Source organism: Melospiza melodia, chromosome 21, assembly GCF_035770615.1.
Source record: "Melospiza melodia melodia isolate bMelMel2 chromosome 21, bMelMel2.pri, whole genome shotgun sequence".
NCBI classification, from domain to species: domain Eukaryota; kingdom Metazoa; phylum Chordata; class Aves; order Passeriformes; family Passerellidae; genus Melospiza; species Melospiza melodia.
The window spans coordinates 7,414,499-7,434,866 of NC_086214.1; the positions used below are offsets into that span (position 1 = coordinate 7,414,499).

The 20,368-nt window shown below is 48.0% G+C and overlaps 3 protein-coding genes across 3 annotated transcripts; 2 read left to right on the plus strand and 1 right to left on the minus strand.

Annotated features, from left to right (window-relative positions):
• Window positions 1–434: 434 nt before the first annotated feature.
• MIS12 (MIS12 kinetochore complex component) lies at window positions 435–1,980 on the minus strand. The gene has a single exon (XM_063173777.1). The coding sequence runs from the start codon at window positions 1,978–1,980 to the stop codon at window positions 1,348–1,350; it is 633 nt and encodes a 210-aa protein (XP_063029847.1). The 3' UTR covers window positions 435–1,347.
• A 613-nt stretch (window positions 1,981–2,593) lies between these two features.
• Window positions 2,594–7,750, plus strand: DERL2 (derlin 2). The gene is made up of 7 exons (XM_063173906.1): window positions 2,594–2,707; window positions 3,076–3,141; window positions 3,396–3,469; window positions 3,865–3,958; window positions 4,392–4,587; window positions 5,531–5,621; window positions 6,946–7,750. The coding sequence occupies exons 1-7, from the start codon at window positions 2,615–2,617 to the stop codon at window positions 7,049–7,051; spliced, it is 720 nt and encodes a 239-aa protein (XP_063029976.1). The 5' UTR covers window positions 2,594–2,614; the 3' UTR covers window positions 7,052–7,750.
• Window positions 7,751–8,816: 1,066 nt separating this feature from the next.
• On the plus strand, window positions 8,817–19,972 carry DHX33 (DEAH-box helicase 33). Its single transcript, XM_063173847.1, has 12 exons — window positions 8,817–9,029; window positions 9,798–9,958; window positions 11,174–11,401; window positions 12,012–12,182; window positions 12,714–12,899; window positions 13,994–14,105; window positions 14,519–14,678; window positions 15,021–15,109; window positions 15,398–15,525; window positions 16,077–16,280; window positions 17,004–17,090; window positions 18,102–19,972. Exons 1-12 carry the CDS (start codon window positions 8,855–8,857, stop codon window positions 18,408–18,410), a joined length of 2,010 nt encoding a protein of 669 aa, XP_063029917.1. The 5' UTR covers window positions 8,817–8,854; the 3' UTR covers window positions 18,411–19,972.
• The last annotated feature ends 396 nt before the right edge of the window (window positions 19,973–20,368 follow it).

Here is a 20,368-nt window from a genome sequence, read left to right on the forward strand (position 1 = left end):
GGTCAGGGAATGGGCCAGGCACCCCCTCACCCAGCACTGCAGCTGGGAGGAACCTGGCCTGGCAGTGAAATGGTCTCTCTCTGGCTGGGGGAGGAGAAACCTGTGAAAATGGGAAAAATTCCTTTCTGAAGGAAAATGCAGTGTTGGCGTGTACAAACTCAGCAGGGTCCAGCTTCCTGCCAATCCTTGTGTGGTTATTTTGGGCACAGAACACCCAGGAAAACTGTCTTCTATTTACTGAGGATAAAACAACTGATGCACCTGAGGAAACTCAATAATTCTTCATGTCCAGGAAAGTCACACTGAGCTGCAAAACCAGAACAACCTCCCGTGGAGCAGATCCCTGGGCCGGGCTGCTGCTGCCCTCTGCTGCCAAGGGACACTTCCCACATCTTACTCCTCTCAATCCAGGCAAGAAAGAATTCCAAACTGAGTTTTCGGTTTTCATTACACTTTTTTATTACAGTCACCTCTAAATGATTCACTTTTAAACCTCTATGCTAGTAAAGTAGAAATTAATATTGATATTTAATGATAGGACTAAACAGGAGATTAAAAAACTGCTGTAGAAAGATGCACAGAATGTCAGGGATTTTGAATTAAGTACAGAGAGAATAAGTTTAACTAAGATACAAGAGCTTATCAACATTCATAACATTTTCACAGGAAAATCTGATTAAATGGTAATAAGAGAAACTTTGTTTAGTAGAAAAGAGCAACAAAAAACCCAAACAGATATATAAATCAACATAAGGTGAAGCAGGACAAAGTGATGGAATTACTCATTTCCTCCAGTGGCTTCTGCTCTGTGCTGAGAGAAACACAAGCACAGGTGGAGTGGTGAGGAACTCTGAAATTCCAGAAACTGGGCTGAAATTTTGATGCCAAGGTTCTCATCAGAACCTTGTCAGCATCAGTGTCATCCTCCTCCCTGCATTTCCTCCTTGCTGGTTTCCCAAACACAGAGAAAGGCACCATAGCCATGGCCAGGCAGCTCCTTGGCCAGGGGCAGAGTCCCTGTGGCCTCATGACCTCAGGCTGGAAACGCCTACACCTTCCTACAAGGCTTTGTTTTCATAACTTACAACGGGCAAGTGTTACATTGTGTTCAAAGGTAACATTCAGTGTTTTCAAACGCCGGTTATGCGACCCAAAACTTAGGAAGTTAACAATCTGAATTACATTTTACAGGCTTTCTCCCCTTCCTGCCTTAGGGAGGAGCAACTGGGACAGTTCAACAGCTTTTAGACCAAATCCTGGCAGCACGAGTGGAGTGAGGGGAACATAAACCCCTGTAATTTTAAGCAAGCTCTCTGCATGGCATCTGTTGCCTTCTCAGAATTTCCATTACATTAACTGATCATGCTGGTTCATTTTTTTGCTCTTCTCCTCAACTTCTTTCAGCACATCCTGCAATTTCTTAGAGCTCTGTGTCAGGAGGGCAAAGCTTTCCTTGAAGTTGCCGGCTCCATGCTCCCTGCAGATGTTCTCAAGCCCATCAAAGCACTGCAAAATCTTCTCCAGCTCGGCCTTGACAACCTTCTGCTCCTCCAGCTCTGCTAGCAGCTCCTGCTCCAGCACCGCCTCTGCCCTGCACTGCTGCTGCAGCTGCTGCAGCTCATCCTGCAGCGCCTGGAATTCCTCCTCGCTGTAGGGATACTGCTCCTGCACCTTGTCCTCGGGCAGCAGCACGTTCTTGGGGATGTTCAGCACCAGCTGCAGCAGCACTTCTTCCATTTTAGAGAACAGCTTATCGAAGTGCTCCTTCATGAAGAGCAGGAATTTCTCGGTGCATTTGCGGATCTTGGAAGGGCTGATTTTGCAGCCGGGAATGCCGTCCAGCTTCTTCAGCATCACGCCCTCCACCACCAGCATCATCTCGAACAGGTAGTCCTGGAAGGCGGTGTAGACGCGCAGCATGCAGGTCTGCGGCGTGAACCCGAAGAACTGCGCCTCGTAGATCATGGGATCCACCGACATGGCGGCGGGGCCGTGAGGGGAGGGTGGGACTCACAGGGCGTTACCCGAGGCAGAGGGGCCGCTCTGGCCGCTCCCACCGCTGGTGTTCGCGGAGCCGGGGCCGCTGGCGATCGCGGGCTGAGCACGGGGCCGCCGCTGCCGCCGGTGTTCGCGGTGCCCGGGGCTGCTCTGGCCGCCGCTGCCGCCGGTGTTCGCGGTGCCCGGGGCTGCTCTGGCCGCCGCTGCCGCCGGTGTTCGCGGGCCCGGGGCCTCTCCTGCCGCTGCTGTTCGCGGGCCCAGGGCCGCTCTGCTCAAGGGCGGTTCCGAGTCCCGCCGGTGCCGCCGCCGCCGCTTTCCCGCCTCGCCTCAGAGCACCCCGCCCGCAGCCAATCAGCGCCCGCCAGTGCACGCTCCCGCCCAATCACCGAGCGCTCCGTCCCTCGGCGGGCGAGCCAGCGCGGCCTCTCGGCCAATGATAGCGAAGGGTGTGGGCGGGCATTGCAAGACAACCAATAGAAACGCGGAGCGACGGCGGCGAGCTGGGCAGTCGGCCAATGAGAGCGTAGAGAGGAGGGAGGGCTCTGCGGTTCAGCCAATGGGAGCGTGGAGCGTCGGGCGGGCGCGGAGGCGGGCGAGGCGGGGCGGGGCCGCCAAGATGGCGTACCAGACGTTCCGGCAGGAGTACCTGCAGGTGCCGCCCGTGACCCGGGCCTACACCACCGCCTGCGTCCTCACCACCGCCGCCGTGGTCAGTGGCGGGGGAGGGAGGGAGGGAGGCCGTGACGGGAGCTGGGAGCGGGGCGGGGTAGCCGTGGAAGGGGCGCCCTCAGGCACCGCCCGCGCTCAGAGCCGGGTCTGGCGCTCCGCGGACCCCCTGAACGAGGGGACTCCCGAAACAGGCCCCGGGAGAGGTGAAAAGCGCGGATTAATGACAACAATACTAAAGGGTTTTTGTATTGAGGCTCCAGAAAACTCATAGCGCTGATGTGACTTGCTGGGCTCTTTTTGGCACACAGGAAGGGGTTGCTGTTTTGAGTATGTATTTTTTCTTTTTTTTTTTTTTTTTTTTTTTTTTTTTTTGTATTGATCCTTTCAAAATGTTTTCTTCTTTTTCAGCAATTAGAACTTATCACGCCCTTCCAGCTGTATTTCAACCCTGAGTTAATATTTAAACACTTTCAAGTAAGTGTTTTCTGAAGCACTGTAGATTTTAAAATGTGCTATAGAGTTTTTTAAGTGTTTGTCTTCTCAAAACAGTGTACTTTTTGTGTTAGAAATACACTTTTTAAAAGCTACTGCAGACCACTATGCCTTAAAATAGGTCTGAGTTTCATTTTCTGTAATGGAGATTTCAGTTTCATTGTTACTTATTTCTCTACTTAGACAATAAAAATAAGCTGTCATGTTTAAAGTCCTTGTATTTGTCTTATTTCCAGATATGGAGGTTAATCACAAACTACTTGTTCTTTGGACCAGTTGGCTTTAACTTTTTATTTAACATGATCTTTTTGTATCCTTCTCCAAGTTGTGTTGGTTCCCTTGGCGAGCAGAGTGCAGGAATGTTGCTGTACCTGCACAGAGGAGCGGTTGAGTTCCTGGGAATTCAGCAATGCCAACTTCAAGGGCTTCAAGGGGGCTCCTTTTTAAATTATCAAGAATTTTGCCAGTTACTTTTTTTGGTGTTAAGAATTTGTGCCAGCCTGATCCTTCAGGTTGGTGCTGCAAGAGAAAATCCCAGGTAACTTTTGTGTCCCTCGGCTCCCCCTCTGTGCTGAAGTATCCAGAAAGAGCCAAGTGATGCAGTAAATTGACAAAACCCTTTTAAGCTGATGTAGAAGTGGATAATTTCCTGTTTGGATGTGTCTGTCTGAACTTGCACTGGAGTTTTCCTGACCTTGGCCTCAGATACCGCTACTGCCGCATGCTCGAGGAAGGCTCTTTCCGGGGTCGCACGGCAGATTTTGTATTTATGTTCCTTTTTGGAGGACTTTTAATGACTGTATCCTTTCTGTTTTCATTCCAAGTGAACATACAGAAGTTTGAAGGAGAGCTGAAACCATGTTGTTACTGTTACCTTAATACAGTTTGTTGCACGAGGAGTACTGATAGTTGTTAGGGTGGTTTTGAATATTTTGGGATTGTTGCTGTTTTTTGGGGTTTTTTCTTCTTGATCATGGAAATAAGGTTATCAGGGGGCTGTTCAGATGTGGGATCATGCTCATGTTGTCTGTGAAGAATTAAATTCTGCTTTAATGAGGTTATTCATGCTGCAGGTACCCAAATCCTGCTGCACCTGTTGGATTTGATGGCCACTAATTTGACATCCTTACACCTGAGAAAGTGGATTTACCAGCTGTGTGGAAAACACAAGGTTACAAATTAAACTGTGAAATTCCTGACCTCACAAGTGTTTCCTTAACCAGCCATGGCAGCTTTTTGGGCTCTTTGTGAACCTGGTGTTCCTGGGGCAGGCGTTCACCATCATGCTGGTGTACGTGTGGAGCCGCAGGAACCCCTACGTCCGCATGAACTTCTTTGGGCTCCTCATCTTCCAAGCCCCTTTCCTGCCCTGGGTACTGATGGGCTTTTCTCTGCTCTTGGGGAACTCCATCATTGTGGATCTCCTGGGTGAGCAATGGCAGCAATCTCACAAGGATCTGTTCCTCCTCGTGTTTTACGTGAAACAGAAAATGGGGATTTGTCCCATTTTTGTGCTTGGTGTCAGTTCTTCTGATATATTTATTATTTTATATTTATATTGTTAGGCATTTCTGATTCTAGCCATTGTAGCATGTTTTATGCTGTGATAAGGGTGGAAAGAGCTTCTGATGTTTTTTATTTTCTGATGTTTTTAATTCTGGCTTTTTATTGCTTGGAATCAGCTCTGATGCATCATCTGGCCATAGCATCAGTCTACTGAAATAAAATAGTTTATATTACTATTTTATCAACTCTGATAGAGCCAAAACATCAGTATTTTAAATAATGACAAGATGTTTCCCCACTATTAATGTCTTGTAGTATAAATTAAACTTTTTACATGCTGTTAGTTTTCTTCCTTAGATTTTGTATTTCTGTATCATCATATCCAAGGGCTAATTAATGCTTGGTGTTCTTCTGATATATTTATTATTTTATATTTATATTTTTAGACTTTTCTGATTTCTAGCCATTGTAGCATGTTTTGTGCTGTGATAAGGATAGGAAGAACTTTTGATGTTTTGGCTTTTTATTGCTTAGAATCAGCCCTGATGCATCATCTGACTATAGCATCAGTCCATTGAAATAAAATAGTTTATATTACTATTTTATCAACTCTAATAGAGCCAAAACATCTATATTTTTAATAATAATAAAACCTTTCCCCAATATTAACATCTTGTAGTATAAGTTAAACTTTTCACCTGCTATTAGCTTTCTTCATTAAGTTTTGTATTTTTGTATCATCAAATTTTCTGTAAAAGAACAAATGTATGTTATTTTTCTGAAAACTCTAAAATGCCTAAAGCATTTGAGAATTGTAAAGGAGAACTACTGAAAAATCACCTCTTGGCTTTTGTTTCTATACCAGGCATTGCTGTTGGGCATATATATTTTTTCTTAGAGGATGTCTTTCCCAATCAGCCTGGTGGTGGGAGGCTCCTGAGAACACCGTCTGTCCTGTGAGTATTGGTGTCTGCTTTGGAGGAGACATGGCAAAAGTGCTTGTTTGGAAAACTGTTTGCAATTCAGTCACAACATTTGGGTAGAAACAGAATTGGGGAGTGTCTCTCCTTGCTTTTTATTGAACTTGTGTTGCCAAACAAGGAGCTGAGATTTGTTTAAGTGGGAACCAACTTAACTGGGAGAAGAGTTAAAGGATTTTACCTTTGGTTTCTCTGATAACACTTGGCAGGCTTTGCTGACAACACCAAAGCTGTGTCCTCTGCTGAACAGTGGCTGAGGTATTACATATAAGATATGTAATGGTTTTTTTCTTTTGTAAGTCATTCTCATATCACAATTTTGAGAAGAAAATCCTTCAGTGTTTATAGTGTTTATAGCTCCCACTCAGTTCCCTCTTTTGTGGGTACTCTAATTCCCTGTGGTTCTCTCCCAGAACACCTCTGATGGTTGTTTTCCACAGAATTGTTAAACTATCCTGAAGATGTCTGGCATAGACTATTTATACATAAATAGCAGAATAACCTCATTAGTCTTGATTTGGGATCTCCTTCCTGGTGGCTCCAAAGTGGACAGCATAAATCCCACTGCCTGGGCAAGCTGTTCTTGAGGGAGGAGAATACCACAGGGATGATGGTCTTAATTTCATAATTGGTTTTGGGTGCCACAATGTAATGAGGATGTAAAAGCTGTCAGAGAGTGCTCAAAGGAGTAATACAAAGATGGTGAGGGTTCAGAAGGGGCCACATGATAGGAATGGCTGAGAGCACTTGTTCTGCTCAGCTGGAGACGTGGAGAACTTGGTCAAACCAAATGCTGTGAGCTGACAGCATGTGAGCTGTCTTGATGTTGTTTTTCACAGAATCGTAAGACTATCCTGAAGATGTCTGGCATAGCATATTTATACATAAATAGCAGAGAATGTACCTCATCAGTCTTGATTTGAGATCTCCTTGCTGGTGGCTACAAAGTGGGGACATAATCCTCACTGCCTGGGCAAGCTGTTCTTGAGGGAGGACGCTGTGAGCTGACAGCATGTGAGCTGTCTTGATGTTGTTTTTCACAGAATCATAAGACTATCCTCAAGATATCTGTCATAGAATATTTTTACATAAATAGCAGAGGATGAACCTCATCAGTGTTGATTTGGGATCTCCTTCCTGGTTGATTTGGGATCTCCTTCCTGGTGCCTCCAAAGTGGAGAGCATAAACCCCAGTGCCTGGGCAAGCTGTTCTTGAGGGATGCCACTGCAGCATGTGAGCTGTGTTGATGTTACAGTGAAAGCTGTGTTTTAAAGGATCACCCTGCTTTGTGTTTTGCAGGAAAGCAATATTTGACACCCCAGAGGATGACCCCAACTACAACCCCTTGCCCGAGGAGCGGCCGGGGGGCTTTGCCTGGGGAGAGGGGCAGCGCCTCGGGGGTTAACCAGGGCCATGGGGGCTCCTCCCCAGCACACAGAGGACTCTGACAGCCCTATGGTTTGGAACACAAGCACTTTATGAAATGCAGTCTCACCCGAGGCACTCCCAGCACCCTTCCCAATCAGGGAATTCATTGTGCTGGACATCATCTAAATCCAGTGGAGCCAAAAATGTAAAAACTGGAAACTGTTTCCTGTTAACTTCAGTTAACAAGGCCACACAAGTACTTGTTTAAAGTGATTTCTAAAGCATTTTTTTCAAGTTATTTGATACATGAAACTCCATGGGAAGCTTTATAGAGGACAAACCCAACTTTTTGGGATTTAATTCATTTTTTTATTCTTGGATAAAACAACTGCAAGATGATTGAAAGGCTAAGTCACTATTTCAATGGCAAAAGGTTGTTTAATCTGAGGTGCTGCTGTCTCCAGTCATCTTTGAACTGCAGGGAACACAACATGCAGCTTTTCACTCTGCCAGTTGGATTTTTGGAATGTTCTGAAAGCCGAGGCTACATTTTGGTGGTTTTTTCCCCCAAAGACTCTGTGTTCAGGTGCCCACAGTGGTGGATGAATAGGTGTGCCTGCCAAATCCACCCCCATGTGCCCTCTGCTGATACTGGATGACCTGCAGCACTAGAGAAAGAAATTTGTCTGGACTCAAAAAATGATGATGGGTTGAATAAAATGTCTTGTGGATCCTTTTTGTTTAATCCTCTGTATCATCCTCTAGTGTTGAGGCAGCAGGGGCTGGAAAAAGCAAATCCTTGAAGAGACAGAGATACCTGCAGCTTTTCCCACAAGTGTCTCAGAAGTGCAGGATGCAGCATTGTCTGCTCAGGATTTGAAATCTGTGGTCTGTGGATGGAGTTTGTTGTGTCCAGCACAGGCCAGTGAGACTGAGTAACATTTAGCTTAAAGCTGCATTGATTATAAATATCTCTGAGCAGCCACATAGGAATTTGGAGCTCAGTTCAGCTCATCATGGTCAGTTGTTCTTAAATCACCATAGAAAGTATCAGGTGGGGTTTGTTTTATTGATTATGTCATAATAGATTAAAGTTAAAGCTGCATCTTCATTCTGCATTTTAAAGGATGGGCTTACCCATGATATGTGATTATCTCATTTAGTCTCACATTTTGCTTTTCAAAACTGGCTACAAGTTTTAGTTTTTTTAATTTATAGTCCAGGAGAGAAATGTGTGGGAATCTCAGGGGAAATGGTTTGTCCACAAGCAGTGTGTTAGATTGGTAAAATGTGTGAGGTAATTTGTGTCTGCATTTTTATCTGTTAAAGGTTATAAAACTTATGGAAGCTTTGGAGGATTTTACAGGTGTTTTGGTCTGTTTTTTGGGTCAGTTTTAATTGTTTCTAAAACAGACTTCTAGTGCTCCTAGAGAGCAAGAATGAAAGTGTCTTGGACAATGTTGCTTCAGCGTAGGGTATGAGGCAGGAATGAGATAAAAACGTTATTTTTTGTATTCTTTTTAGTTTAGTGTTTGAGAACAGGACTTGTTACTGGGACTGAATGGCAACATGTCCCTCCGTTGCTCGCAGCCGGCTTTCTGCCTCCCTTGGCTGCGTTTTGCTGCCCTTTGGGGTTCGCGATGTTTCTGAGGGGAGCCCGGAGCCGGGAGCGCTGAAAATGGCGGCGGTGAGGGCGGGACTACAACTCCCAGGATGCTCTGCGCAGCGTCGCGCGGTGACGTCATCGCTGCGCCAGGGAGCCCGTGCAGCGCGGTCCCGGCGGGAGCGGCCGGAGCTCCAGGACGGACCGGGACAGAACGGGCCGGGACCGCGAGGGGCGATGGCTCAGGACAGACAGGAGCCTCCGGCCAAGCGGTTCAAGGCGGCGCCCCCCGGCACGCAGCCCCAGAGCGCCGCGCCGCCCGCACACGTGCAGCGGCGCTCCCTGCCCATCTCCGGGGCCCGCGGGCCGCTGCTGGCCCGGCTCCGCCGCCTCGACACCGCCGTGCTCATCGGTGAGTGCCGGGAACAGGGCCCCCGGCTGGGAAAGCTGCCCAGAAACGGGCTGGGTGTAAATCTGAAGTGTGGTGAGCCGTCAATGACCGCTGTGCTTTGGCAGCCGGGGTTTCTGTGGAGCAGGTTAAAGGATTTCCCTCCTTTCGCTGTCTGCTTGAGTTCAGTCAAAGCTAGGTGGCCAAACTCTCCTCTTCTGAAGACTCTCTTCACTTACTTTTTCACTGATTTTATTGTTTTATGGAGCAGGTTAAAGGATTTCCCTCCTTTCGCTGTCTGCTTGAGTTCAGTCAAAGCTAAGTGGCCAAACTCTCCTTTTCTGAAGACTCTCCTCACTTACATTTTCACTGATTTTATTATGCTTTCACTGATTTGATTGTATTTTTCTGTTCTGCAAACGAAAAAGCTTTTTGTTAGACTTTTCAGGAGCTGAAGATGTACAACTTCCCACCTAGTAAAGACACAGCATTTATTGTAATTAAGTGAAAAATGCTTAGTGTGTCACTCCTGTTAGTGTCACAGCACAGACACTTCACCTGCTGAGAGGCTGGAGTGGGTTTGTGAACCAGAGTGTGGCTGGAGCTCTGCAGAGGTGGGCGAGGAGGGCGTTGGGTGCCATCTCTGACCTGCCCCTGCTTTGTGGTGGGACTTTCCCTCTCTGTCTTCAGCTTCCCCATCCTCAAACAGGGCTAAAAGTTACCATAAAAAAACCCAGTTTGACAATGCTATAAAAGTGTGGGGACAAACTCCAATCCCTTGATATTCCCTAGGAGAAACAGGCTCGGGGAAGACCACCCAGCTGCCTCAGTTCCTGTACGAGGCGGGGATTGGCCAGCCCGGTGTCATCGCTGTGACCCAGCCCCGCAGGGTGGCAGCTGTCACCCTGGCTGCCAGGGTTGCTGAGGAGAAGAGGACAGAGCTGGGCAAGCTGGTAGGTTGTCTACAGATTAATTCTGCAGATACATTTTGGTTTGGTGCTGCTCTGGGGATGGGGCCCTGTCAGGCTGTAGTGGGTACAGTAATAACCAGCCACAAGGGGGATAGTCTTAATTTCATAATTGGTTTTGGGTTCCACAATGTAACAAGGATGTAAAAGCTGTCAGGGAGTGCTCAAAGGAGCAGCATGAAGATGGTGAGGGGTCAGGAGGGGCCACATGATAGGAGTGGCTGAGAGCACTTGGCCTGTTCAGCTGGAGAAGTGGAGAATTTGTCTGCAACTTCCTCCTGAGGGGCAGCTCCAATTTCTGCTCTCTGTGACCAGGGACAGGACCTGAGGGAGCAGCTGGAGCTGTGTCAGGAGAGGTGTTGGTTGAATATCAGGGAAAGATGTTTGTCCAGAGGGTGCTGGCACTGCCCAGGCTCCTCAGCAAATGGGCACAGCCCCGAGGCTGCCAGAGCTCCAGGAGAGTTTGGGCAGTGCTCCAGGGATGCCCAGGGTGGGATTGTTGGGTGTCTGTGCAGGGCCAGGAGCTGGGCTGGATGATCCCTGTGGGTTCCTTCCAGCTCAGGATATTCTGTGATTCTATAATTAAATGAATGGACAAAAAGTGCTCTTTACCTGTCCCATGACAGGGTGGGCATGGTCTGTCTCTGTGGCTTTGTACTTCTTGATCTGGCTTGTTCCATTTGCAAAAATACTGATCCATGAATAAAACAAAAAAAAATATTGTGCTCTCTTCCATTGCTCCCTGTGTCAGAAATCACTGTCAGGGAGAGCAGAGTGCTGAATTAGTGCAGGTCTGGGGGACAAAGGCAGGGGAGAAGGTCTTCTCCTGTATAAAATCCTCAGAGAGCCTGGAATCATTTTGAGGAGGAAAGCAAAGGGAAAAGGAAAGGGGGAAGGGAAGGAAAGGGGAAAGGAAAGGAAAGGGAAAAGGAAAGAAAAACCAAACTGAACTTGGGGGGCATTTACCATGAACTTCTAGTTAGGAAGAAGCCAACCACAGATGTTGGGAGTGTCATTTGTATGGCCTACTACATTTGGAAGAGGAGCCGCTCACAGCAGATAAACCGCTCTGCTTCCCGCGCACTCCTGCTTGGCTCAGTCCAGTGCAGTGACCAGGGGCTTTGTGGCCCTGCCCTGTGGCACGAGGGCAGTGTGAAATGCCAGTCAGTGTGCCCACACTGCCCACGCTCCCTCGCCCAGGTTGGCTACACGGTGCGCTTCGACGACTGCTCGTGCGCGCAGACGCGGCTGCGGTTCCTGACGGACGGGATGCTGCTGCGCGAGGCCATCGGGGACCCCCTGCTGCACAAGTACAGCGTGGCCATCCTGGACGAGGCCCACGAGAGGACCATCCACACTGATGTGCTCTTCGGGGTGGTCAAAGCCGCTCAGAAGAAGCGAAAGGAGCGGGGGCTGCGGCCACTGAAAGTGTGTTCATCCAGGATGGCGGTGAAGGGCGGGTGGGGCTGGGCTCTGGCTGCTCTGAGCATCTCCTGGGGCCTTCCAAAGGGTTTAGGATTTCAGCTTAGACCATTTTTCTGTTCCTAAAAAGTCACTTTAAATCTCAGTAGTTCAGGGTGTCTGACTTATGACATGTAGACCTGATATGACACCTCTGAACAAGGTATCTGGTCACCACCACGATCCCTTTTTTCCACCAAAGCCCCAGACAGAGTGCTGGGGAGGTTTTGGCACTGCTGCTGAGATCACTCCAGCTGCAGGAGCACTGCCTGATGGGACATGCTCATTCCCAGGTAGGGCACTGCACATGGGATGGGTGGACATGTCAGGAATTTGTGTGAAAGCACATTGGTCTGGCAGGGGGCTTTGCATGATCTCGTTCCCCACACCAGCCCATTCTGTCACACCATTTTCTGCTTGTGTTAAAAAGCTGATGGCTTTAATGAGGGGAGATCACTCTCTTCTGTTCTGAGCATGGTTCTCAGGATCCAGAAGCTGACTTCTGGCTGGGCCTGACTCGTCGGTGTCCAGCTGGATGGGAGATGCAGTGCTGACCCGTGCTGTGCTCTCCCTGAAGGTGATTGTCATGTCAGCCACCATGGATGTTGACCTGTTCTCCCAGTACTTCAATGGAGCTCCTGTCATCTATCTGGAGGGCCGGCAGCATCCCATCGACATCTTCTACACCAAGGAGAGGCAGAGTGACTACCTGCAGGCAGCACTGGTGTCCATCTTCCAGATCCACCAGGTATGAGGGTCTCTGCATGTTTGTGTCCCTCTGGGGCCAGGGGTTGGTGTTTTGTGCTGGGATGTTTGACTGCCAAACACCTGGGTTGTTGTGTTGTTTCATTAAACTGCATTTAGTGCTTTGAAGTTGCTGCTGCTGTTGGGATTTGGGACCTGTATGTCCAGGCTGGAGCTGAAGGGAGACTGCCAAGCAAAACTCTATAATGTCAGCTCATGCCTAAAACCTGAATGTTCCCCTCACCTGAGTTCTCTGTACTTGAGTGCTTGCTGGCCCTCTCTGCCTGGTATGGACAGTTATTTGAGGACACAGCAATTCCTCCATCCTTTTAACACCTGATCTCTCAAAATGTGATTTACTCTTTGCCTCTGGTGAATCCATTGGGAATTCTGGCTGTTGCATCCTTGCACCACATGTGTGTCTCCTCTTTCTTCTTAGCTTGCTTCAGTGACTGCCAGAGCCACATCTCATTACTAATCTCAGTTCTCCTTTTCTACCCAAACCCCCCTAACTTCCTTTTTCCTCTGACTCCAGGAAGCCCCTGCATGCCAGGACATCCTGGTGTTCCTGACTGGTCAGGAAGAAATTGAAGCAATGACCAAAACCTGCCGAGATGTTGCCCAGCACCTCCCTGAGGGCTGCCCACGGATGACAGTGCTGCCCCTTTATGCTTCTCTGCCCCACTCCCAACAGCTCCGTGCCTTCAAACCCACCCCTGAGGTGAGGGAATAGGAGGGGTTTGGCTTCAATAGGTCTTTGGATGAAACATGTGGCCTTTAAGAGGCTAAAGCAGTCTGGACTGATAGTAATCAATAGTTTCTTGTGTTTGTGGGGTTCCAAGATGAAGGGAGGAATGATGCATCTGACTGCATGTTCTCGGAAGGTTAATTTATTATTTTAAGATACTATTTTATATTAAAGAATATTATACTAAACTATATTAAAGAATACAGAAAGGACACTTACAAAAGGCTACAAAGATAATAATGAGAATTTGTGACTCCTTCCAGTCTTGACACAGCCTGACAGTGATTGATCATTAAGTCAAACAATTCACATGAAACCAATGAAACAACCACCTGTTGGTCAACAATGATTAAACACATTCCAAAGCAGCAAAACACAGGAGAAGCAAATGAGATAATATTATTTTCCTTCTTCTCTGAGCCTTCTCAGCTTCCCAGGAGAAGAATCCTGGGCAAGGGGATTTTTCCAGAAAATATGACAGTGACAGTAGTCTCTATCAGCTTTAGGCTGAGTGGTTCCAGAGATGTAATACACTGCAACTGTGATGGTTTTAACAGATGCATTCAGTAAGTCATGTGGGATCATAAAAAAAAAAGGATTAGAAGGCACAGGAATTTAACTTTCCTCCATTTCATAGGAATTTTTTGTCCATATCACAAAAAAAGCTACAACAGCTAATGGGGGAAGTACTGAGTAAGCTGAAAACCTGAGAATGTTTGTCAGGCCCATAAGGAAAGGAATTCATGCTGCCTCAGGCTCTTTTTTACCTACTCAACAGATAAATAAGAACACAAATGTTGTGCCAGAAGTGAAACCAAAATTGTTGAAAGATGCATTGAGAACAGCTGTTCTGGTGGTGTGTTTTGTTGCAAATGCAGAAGAATGTTTTAGAAGCTGATTAGAAACTGAAGGTTACCTTAGTTTCTGAGAGCTGGCACAGCAAGCACAGTTTGTGCTCACAATGTGGGGCAGGGCTTGGCCCACACAGGCCAAAAGCAGCAGAATTTCTGTGTTGTAGCTGCTCTGAGGTGGCCTTGGCCTGGCTTTGATTTTTTCCTTTCTCCCAGGGCTGTCGCAAAGTGATCCTCTCCACCAACATCGCAGAGACCTCCATCACCATTGCTGGCATAAAATTCGTTGTGGACACAGGCATGGTCAAAGCCAAGAAGTACAGCCCTGGTGAGGAATTCTGAGAAGGAACAGGGGCAAAATTGGGTTTGGCTTTGTAGAAGTTACTGGAGGCCCTTAGTCCCACTGAAAGAGGATTTCAAACACCCTCCATGCTGTTTAAATTAACGTCCCAGGTTTGGGGTGTGGGGTTTGGTGGTGTTTTTGTGGAGTTTTTTTGAGTATCAGCCATGAGGGGGTAAAAATCTGTTAAATGTGAATATTTTCTTCATGGATACAGCATGGGGTTGTTCACTGTGCTTCACCAAGTGAAGCACAGTGCTGAAGTTCACTGTGCTGAACCAAGTGAGCTCTGAGCCGGATTTGAATGGCAAACGCTGGGAATTTTTACTTCTAATCCTCAGTGTTTTCCAAAGCTGTGCCTTCCTCAGGCACTGACTGAGGTGATGCTTTTCCATGCCCAGACACTGGCCTGGAGGTGCTGGCAGTGCAGCAGGTGTCCAAGGCCCAGGCTTGGCAGCGCACGGGCAGAGCAGGCAGGCAGCAGAGCGGGGTCTGCTACCGGCTCTACACGGAGGAGGACTTTGAGAAGTTTGAGGAGATGACAACACCTGAGATACAGAGGTGAGGACAGAGCCATCACACTGCTTGCCACATCTTTTACAGCTGTGAGAAGAACTGAGCAACAAAACTGAGCAGCAAAACTAATCTAGGGGCTGGTGGGGTGACTTGAGAAAAATTGAAGTGTGGGGATCGAACAGAAAAACTGGGAAATGTTTACTCAGTGGACAGTTGAGCACTGAGTCTCCAAACATATAAAGCAATAGTTCTGACTGTCCTCCAGATTTTGGACTTGCCTCTTCTTGATTTAGGAAATCAGGCTTCATCAGCAGCATCAGACTTGTCTCTGTCAAGCTGCAGCACAGACCTGAGACTCTATCTCAGTTGTTTTTTCTGCCTATGCAGGTGTAACCTGGCCAGTGTGGTGCTTCAGCTCCTGGCCCTGAAAATTCCCAATGTGCTCACCTTTGACTTCATGTCCAAACCATCTCCTGGTAAGTGGCTACAAAGGCAGCCTTGGGGACAAAGAGCAGGAATATCTTGGGCCATAAGGTGTCATAACAACACAACATGAAGGTGTGCCCTGACTGCCAAGGGAAGAGTAAAGGGGGAAAGGTGCTTATTCTAGTAGAGAGAGGAGGATAAACCACATTTTGGACCCTGATTTCTCTAAATGGAAAGAGAAATTGCCAGGGGAAGAAGTCAGTGATGGAACCAGCTGATCTTCACATCCCTCACTGGGAGGCAGGAAGCCTCACAGCCCAATGTCCCTGTTTTGGCAGATGCCATTCAAGCAGCAATTGATCAGCTGGACCTGCTGGGAGCTGTGACCCAAAAGGAAGGTCAGCTTGTCCTGACCCCCTTGGGAAAGAAAATGGCAGCCTTTCCACTGGATCCAAAGTTCTCCAAGGTAAAAGCTGCGGAAAAATTAACATTTTTAATCTCCTGTACTCATCTCTGTACCATTGATATTTCTCTTTCAAACTTCTTAAACAAGGTGTGACATTTGGGGTGTTTGCAGCTGGACTGGTATATTTGCTGTACATTATTGTACATAATTTACAGCCCTTTTGCTGGATTGCTTGTCATCTGTTGTTAAAATTCAGAGGAGTTTTTAAAAGATAATTTCTTTCCTCTGGCACCTCTGAAGGTGAACAAGACATATTTGCTTGCAATTTTCAGGATTGTTTAGCAGGTCCATGAAATGTCTGTTGCTGTAGTTGGTTCAGTCACTGTGTCTGTGCTGGTTGTGCACTGGGCAGTCTCAGAGAGGAGCCTGCAGGTGCTGTTACAGGTGCTTGGTGAGCCCATCAGAGGATTTACAGCCAATCCTAGGCCCAGATGTCTGAGATTGTCCTAAACAATGTTTGGTTGAGTTCCTGGACTGCCAGAGAGCAGAAGGATCTGCCCAGCTGAAGTGGATTTGGTCAACTAAAGATGAGTTTTGTTGTGTCTGTGCAGGCCATCCTCATGTCCCCTCAGTTCCACTGTGCAGAGGAGATCCTGACCATTGTGTCACTGTTGTCAGTGGACAGTGTCCTCCACAACCCCCCTGCCCAGAGGGATGAGGTGCAGGCTGTCAGGAAGAAGTTCATCTCCAGTGAGGGGGATCATCTCACCCTGCTCAACGTGTACAGGGCCTACAAGAGCGTCAACGGGCACAAGGTGGGATGGTCTGAGCTGCCAGTGCTGTGTGAGCTGTGGGGTGAGGAGGTTTGGGCAGAGAGCAGAGTGACCCCTGCATCCTCCATGGCTGGTGCCACAGGCATCCTCCAGTCAGAGAGAAAAGGGGTCATCTTTTACAACTGGGGAATTGGAGGAAGTTCTGTAACAAAGGTTCCTACAGACAGCTCTGGCAAAGCTTTGTGGGGTCAGTTCTGTAATCACAGCCAGGGTTCTTCCTTCCCTGGTTCCAGCTGGAATCAAAAGGGAGTGGGAGAGTGCTGAGATTTGATGATAAATACATGGGCAAGCTCTGGGACAGGATTCATTGGAAAAACACTGAGCATGTTTAAAAGCAGATTTGAATTTATCCTACTCTGTCAACCCCTCTTATTGATTTGAGGATGTGTGGACTCATGCACCCCATTCCTTGCAGCACCTGTCATTCTTACCTGATTTGTTTTCACCCCCTGCAAGATAACTAGTGCTGTTCTTGCAGGGCAGCTCTGAGTGGGGAAAGAACCACCACCTGCTGTTTCTGAGCAGTGTGGGAGGGAATCTAGACATAGTGGAGTAAAGTGGGGTAGAAATATGACCAGGAAAAGGGTCAGCATGTTTTCTCTGAGGCAGATTGGAGGGGGGATTCTGCTTTCCATGGTATCCAAAGGCTGTCATGCTCCTGGGTGAAGAAATATCCCCTTCTAACTCCTGGTCTGTCTGCTGCAGGGATGGTGCAGAGAGAACTTTATCAATGGCAGGAACATGAAGCTGATGGCAGAAGTCAGAGCTCAGCTCAGGGACATCTGTGTGAAGGTAACTTGCCTCCATATTCTATTTCTCTGTTTCACCTGTTGGTATTTTCCTGTTTGTCCCCAAACTGATGTTACTTTGCACCAAGTCCCAAGTGAGAAAATGTGGGGTTGTTTTCACTCTCCTGTAAATAGCTGGCTAAAATTCCTGACTGTGCAGTTGCATCCCAAAATCTTAAAGCTGCAGGGCTTAGTGAGTCAAGGAGAAATGGGAACCTCTGAGAAGACTTGTCAGGAAAAGGACAGATTTGGCTGAGGGTTTTTCCTGCTTTAATGCAGCTGGGACTGTGCTGTGTGTGCCACAGAGAGCTGGCAGCCTGTGCTGGCTGCTTTCTCCATGCAGTCAGGCATTCAGTGTGGCAGCAGCTTCCCCTCAGTGCTGCTCCTGCTGGGCACAGCGTGGGAGCTGCCCCTGAACCCCTGGCAGTCTGCAGTGACGTGGGAGCCACCCTCTGGGGTATCATTTGTGAATCCTGGTCAGCCTTAAACTCCCTTTTAGAAGGAGAGTGATGATCCATTGTGTTGGCTCTCAGTCTGGCTTAGCCTAGCATCCACTCAGCTGAATTCCCAGCGATCCCCCAGTGTCCCGACACAGGAAAATCCCCCAGGATTTCTGAAGTGAACCAGTGTCACTGTAAGGGTCAGGACTGGGTAAGAAGTGACACAGACTCTGGGTCAGAAAGCTAATAGGCTAGAACCTCAACTTCACTGGAAATGCTTCTTTTATACACTTCAATACAAGTGGACTGTAGCAGTCTGAATTGCTGCTAGCATAGTCCAGGGTAAGGAAGCAAAAAGGACCTTTGCATAATATCCACAGAGATGTTTTATGCAGCCACACAGTGAGATGCTCAGGTGCCAGCACACACACACATTGCTAAATAGCTATGTTTTCTGACCACAGACTCAACATTTCACCTAAATCAAAATGGATTTCTACTCTGGAGAGTTTCTCCTCTGTGTCAGTATCCCCTGAGGAGGGTGCAGGTTGTTCACGCTCACTTTGTGCCCGCAGCTGTCGCTGCCGCTGGAGTCGTGCCGCGGGGACGCGGCGGCCGTGCGGCGCTGCCTGGCCCACAGCCTGTTCATGAACACGGCCCAGCTGCTCCCGGACGGCTCCTACAGCACCGTGGGCTCCCAGCAGGCCGTGGCCATCCACCCCTCCTCGGTGCTGTTCCAGTGCAAGCCCGCCTGCGTGGTGTTCACCGGGCTGCTGCGCACCAGCCGCTGCTACATGCGCGACCTGTGCCCCGTGGACGCCGAGTGGCTGCTGGAGGCCGCGCCCGAATTCTTCCACAGGAAGCTCCGGGCAGCCAAGAGCTGACCTGGCACCAGCTGGCTTTGGTTCTCCTTGAAAGACTTTGTGAAAAGCATTGGGATAATACTAATATAGCCAGATGGGATGTGGCTGAGCTTGGCTGGCCCTCGCTGCTGAACCAAATAGTGGCACTGTGGTGTTTCACCCCACAGACACTTTGGGCTGGCTGGGTGTGTGGTGTTTCACCCCAGAGACACTTTGGGCTGGCTGGGTGTGTGGTGTTCACCCCACAGACACTTTGGGCTGGCTGGGTGTGTGGTGTTTCACCCCACAGACACTTTGGGCTGGCTGGGTGCTGCAGCTGGGCCCGTGGGGACAAGTCCAGGCCTGCAGGAGCTCTGGTGGTGCTGGGATGGAGCTTCCCCCCATAACAGGGGCTGCTCCTCAGGTTTCCCTCTGTGGAGAATCTTTAAGGGGATGGTGAAGGAAAGGAGCTGGTTCTGATGGAGGGTTTGGATCCAGAGCTTTATTCTGGCCCTCAGGCCTCTGAATGCAGCACCAGCTCCAACAGAACTCCCTGAGCCCGTGGTTGCTGCTCCTTTAACCCTGGGGAGAGGGCAGGGAAGGGGCAGGGAGCCACCAAGCAGGGACAGGAGGGAAGGGACAAAGGACACCTGGATGGCCCAGTGCCCCCCAGGGGTAGAGGGCATCCTTTGGATCTGCCAATCACTCAGTGCCCTTCTGGAATGCCAGGACTGACAGACAGTGCTGGGCAGGGGTCAGGGAGGGAAAGGAGAGGTGATTGATACACCTGGGACAGAATTATCAGGGGATGGACCCGAGGTTCTGAGTTAAACTCTGAAATCACAATGCAAGAGAAAAGTGCATATTATATAGCTCTATGCAGATATTTACTATATGTATTTTGTTGTGTTGATTAGTAGTGCTGTATTAATGTTTTAATAGTATGGTAAATGTAGTTTTGTAGTTGAAAGGTAACTTTTGTAGTTAAAATAGTAACTATGTGTGTGGGATGTTTTTTAAGAGAGGAATGAGGTACTCGCACTGAGATAGCAGCCACAGGACACCTGAATGTTTCAGAGAAAGAGAATTTAGTGCTCCATTATCAGGAGAAACGAACTTCTTCCTGCCTTGCTCAGCCCTGAAGACGCCATCAGGATTCAGAGGAAGAAGCTGACACTGACCAGACAGAATCCTGTGTTTGAATGGAATTTATGCATCATGTATGAAGTGTACGAATATTCAAGAGCTGTTGCTTTTAAGGGTTAATCCTCTGTTAATGTGGATCCTTTTTTGGGCTTATGCTGCCCAGAAAAAGGTACCCAGACATCCATAACTCTTTGTTTCTGTTGTCTCATATTGTCCTAATCCAAATTGTCCAAATTACTATTAGTCTAATTATATTTCTATTTTTATAACAATTTTATTACTATTAAACTTTTAAAATTTTAAAAACAAGTGATTGGTGTTTTTCACAACTTATATATTCATTAAAGTTTAAAAAAATAACTATGTTTTCTGTAACCTTAAGGAAGGGGATGGGTATTTATTTAGATTGGATTTATATGGTTTTTTCCAGAATAAAGAAGTGATTATGAAAATTTGAATGATGTCTGTTGGTTTGTGAGGCACAGAACAAATGATTGTAGGATCAGTCCTGGTGTTTGTGGGTCTTGTAGGAGTGTGTTCATTGTCAGCAGTCTGGGCTTAAAGATGAGAAGGTAACGCTGTGAATCTGTGCCTATTGTGCAGAATGGACTCTGCCTTTTACGTGTGCTGTGCTCAGACTCCTGTTAAAGAGTTAAAATTCTGGTCCTTTGATGGGGTGGTGACCATTTGATGGGGTGGGACGGAGGGGGTGGTGTCCATTTGATGGGGTGGGACAGATGCTCTCCTGCCTTGCAGTGAGCAGCAAATGAGCCTTGTGTGCTTCCCCTCCATAGCGGACACTAGTGCCAGCTTTTGGACAAAGGGCAGGCTTGGTGCCAGGAAATGCTGCCTGA

What these genes read in the sequence shown, in the direction of transcription:
- MIS12 (XM_063173777.1), bottom strand. Translation starts at nt 1,980, where the DNA reads ATGTCGGTGGATCCCATGATCTACGAGGCGCAGTTCTTCGGGTTCACG.
- DHX33 (XM_063173847.1), top strand. Translation starts at nt 8,855, where the DNA reads ATGGCTCAGGACAGACAGGAGCCTCCGGCCAAGCGGTTCAAGGCGGCG. An exon ending in AGCCAAGAAGTACAGCCCTG is followed by an intron (nt 14,106 to 14,518) that starts GTGAGGAATTCT and finishes TTCCATGCCCAG; the next exon opens with ACACTGGCCTGGAGGTGCTG. An exon ending in TGGATCCAAAGTTCTCCAAG is followed by an intron (nt 15,526 to 16,076) that starts GTAAAAGCTGCG and finishes GTGTCTGTGCAG; the next exon opens with GCCATCCTCATGTCCCCTCA.
- DERL2 (XM_063173906.1), top strand. Translation starts at nt 2,615, where the DNA reads ATGGCGTACCAGACGTTCCGGCAGGAGTACCTGCAGGTGCCGCCCGTG. An exon ending in TTGGAGGACTTTTAATGACT is followed by an intron (nt 3,959 to 4,391) that starts GTATCCTTTCTG and finishes CAGCCATGGCAG; the next exon opens with CTTTTTGGGCTCTTTGTGAA. An exon ending in CATCATTGTGGATCTCCTGG is followed by an intron (nt 4,588 to 5,530) that starts GTGAGCAATGGC and finishes TTTCTATACCAG; the next exon opens with GCATTGCTGTTGGGCATATA.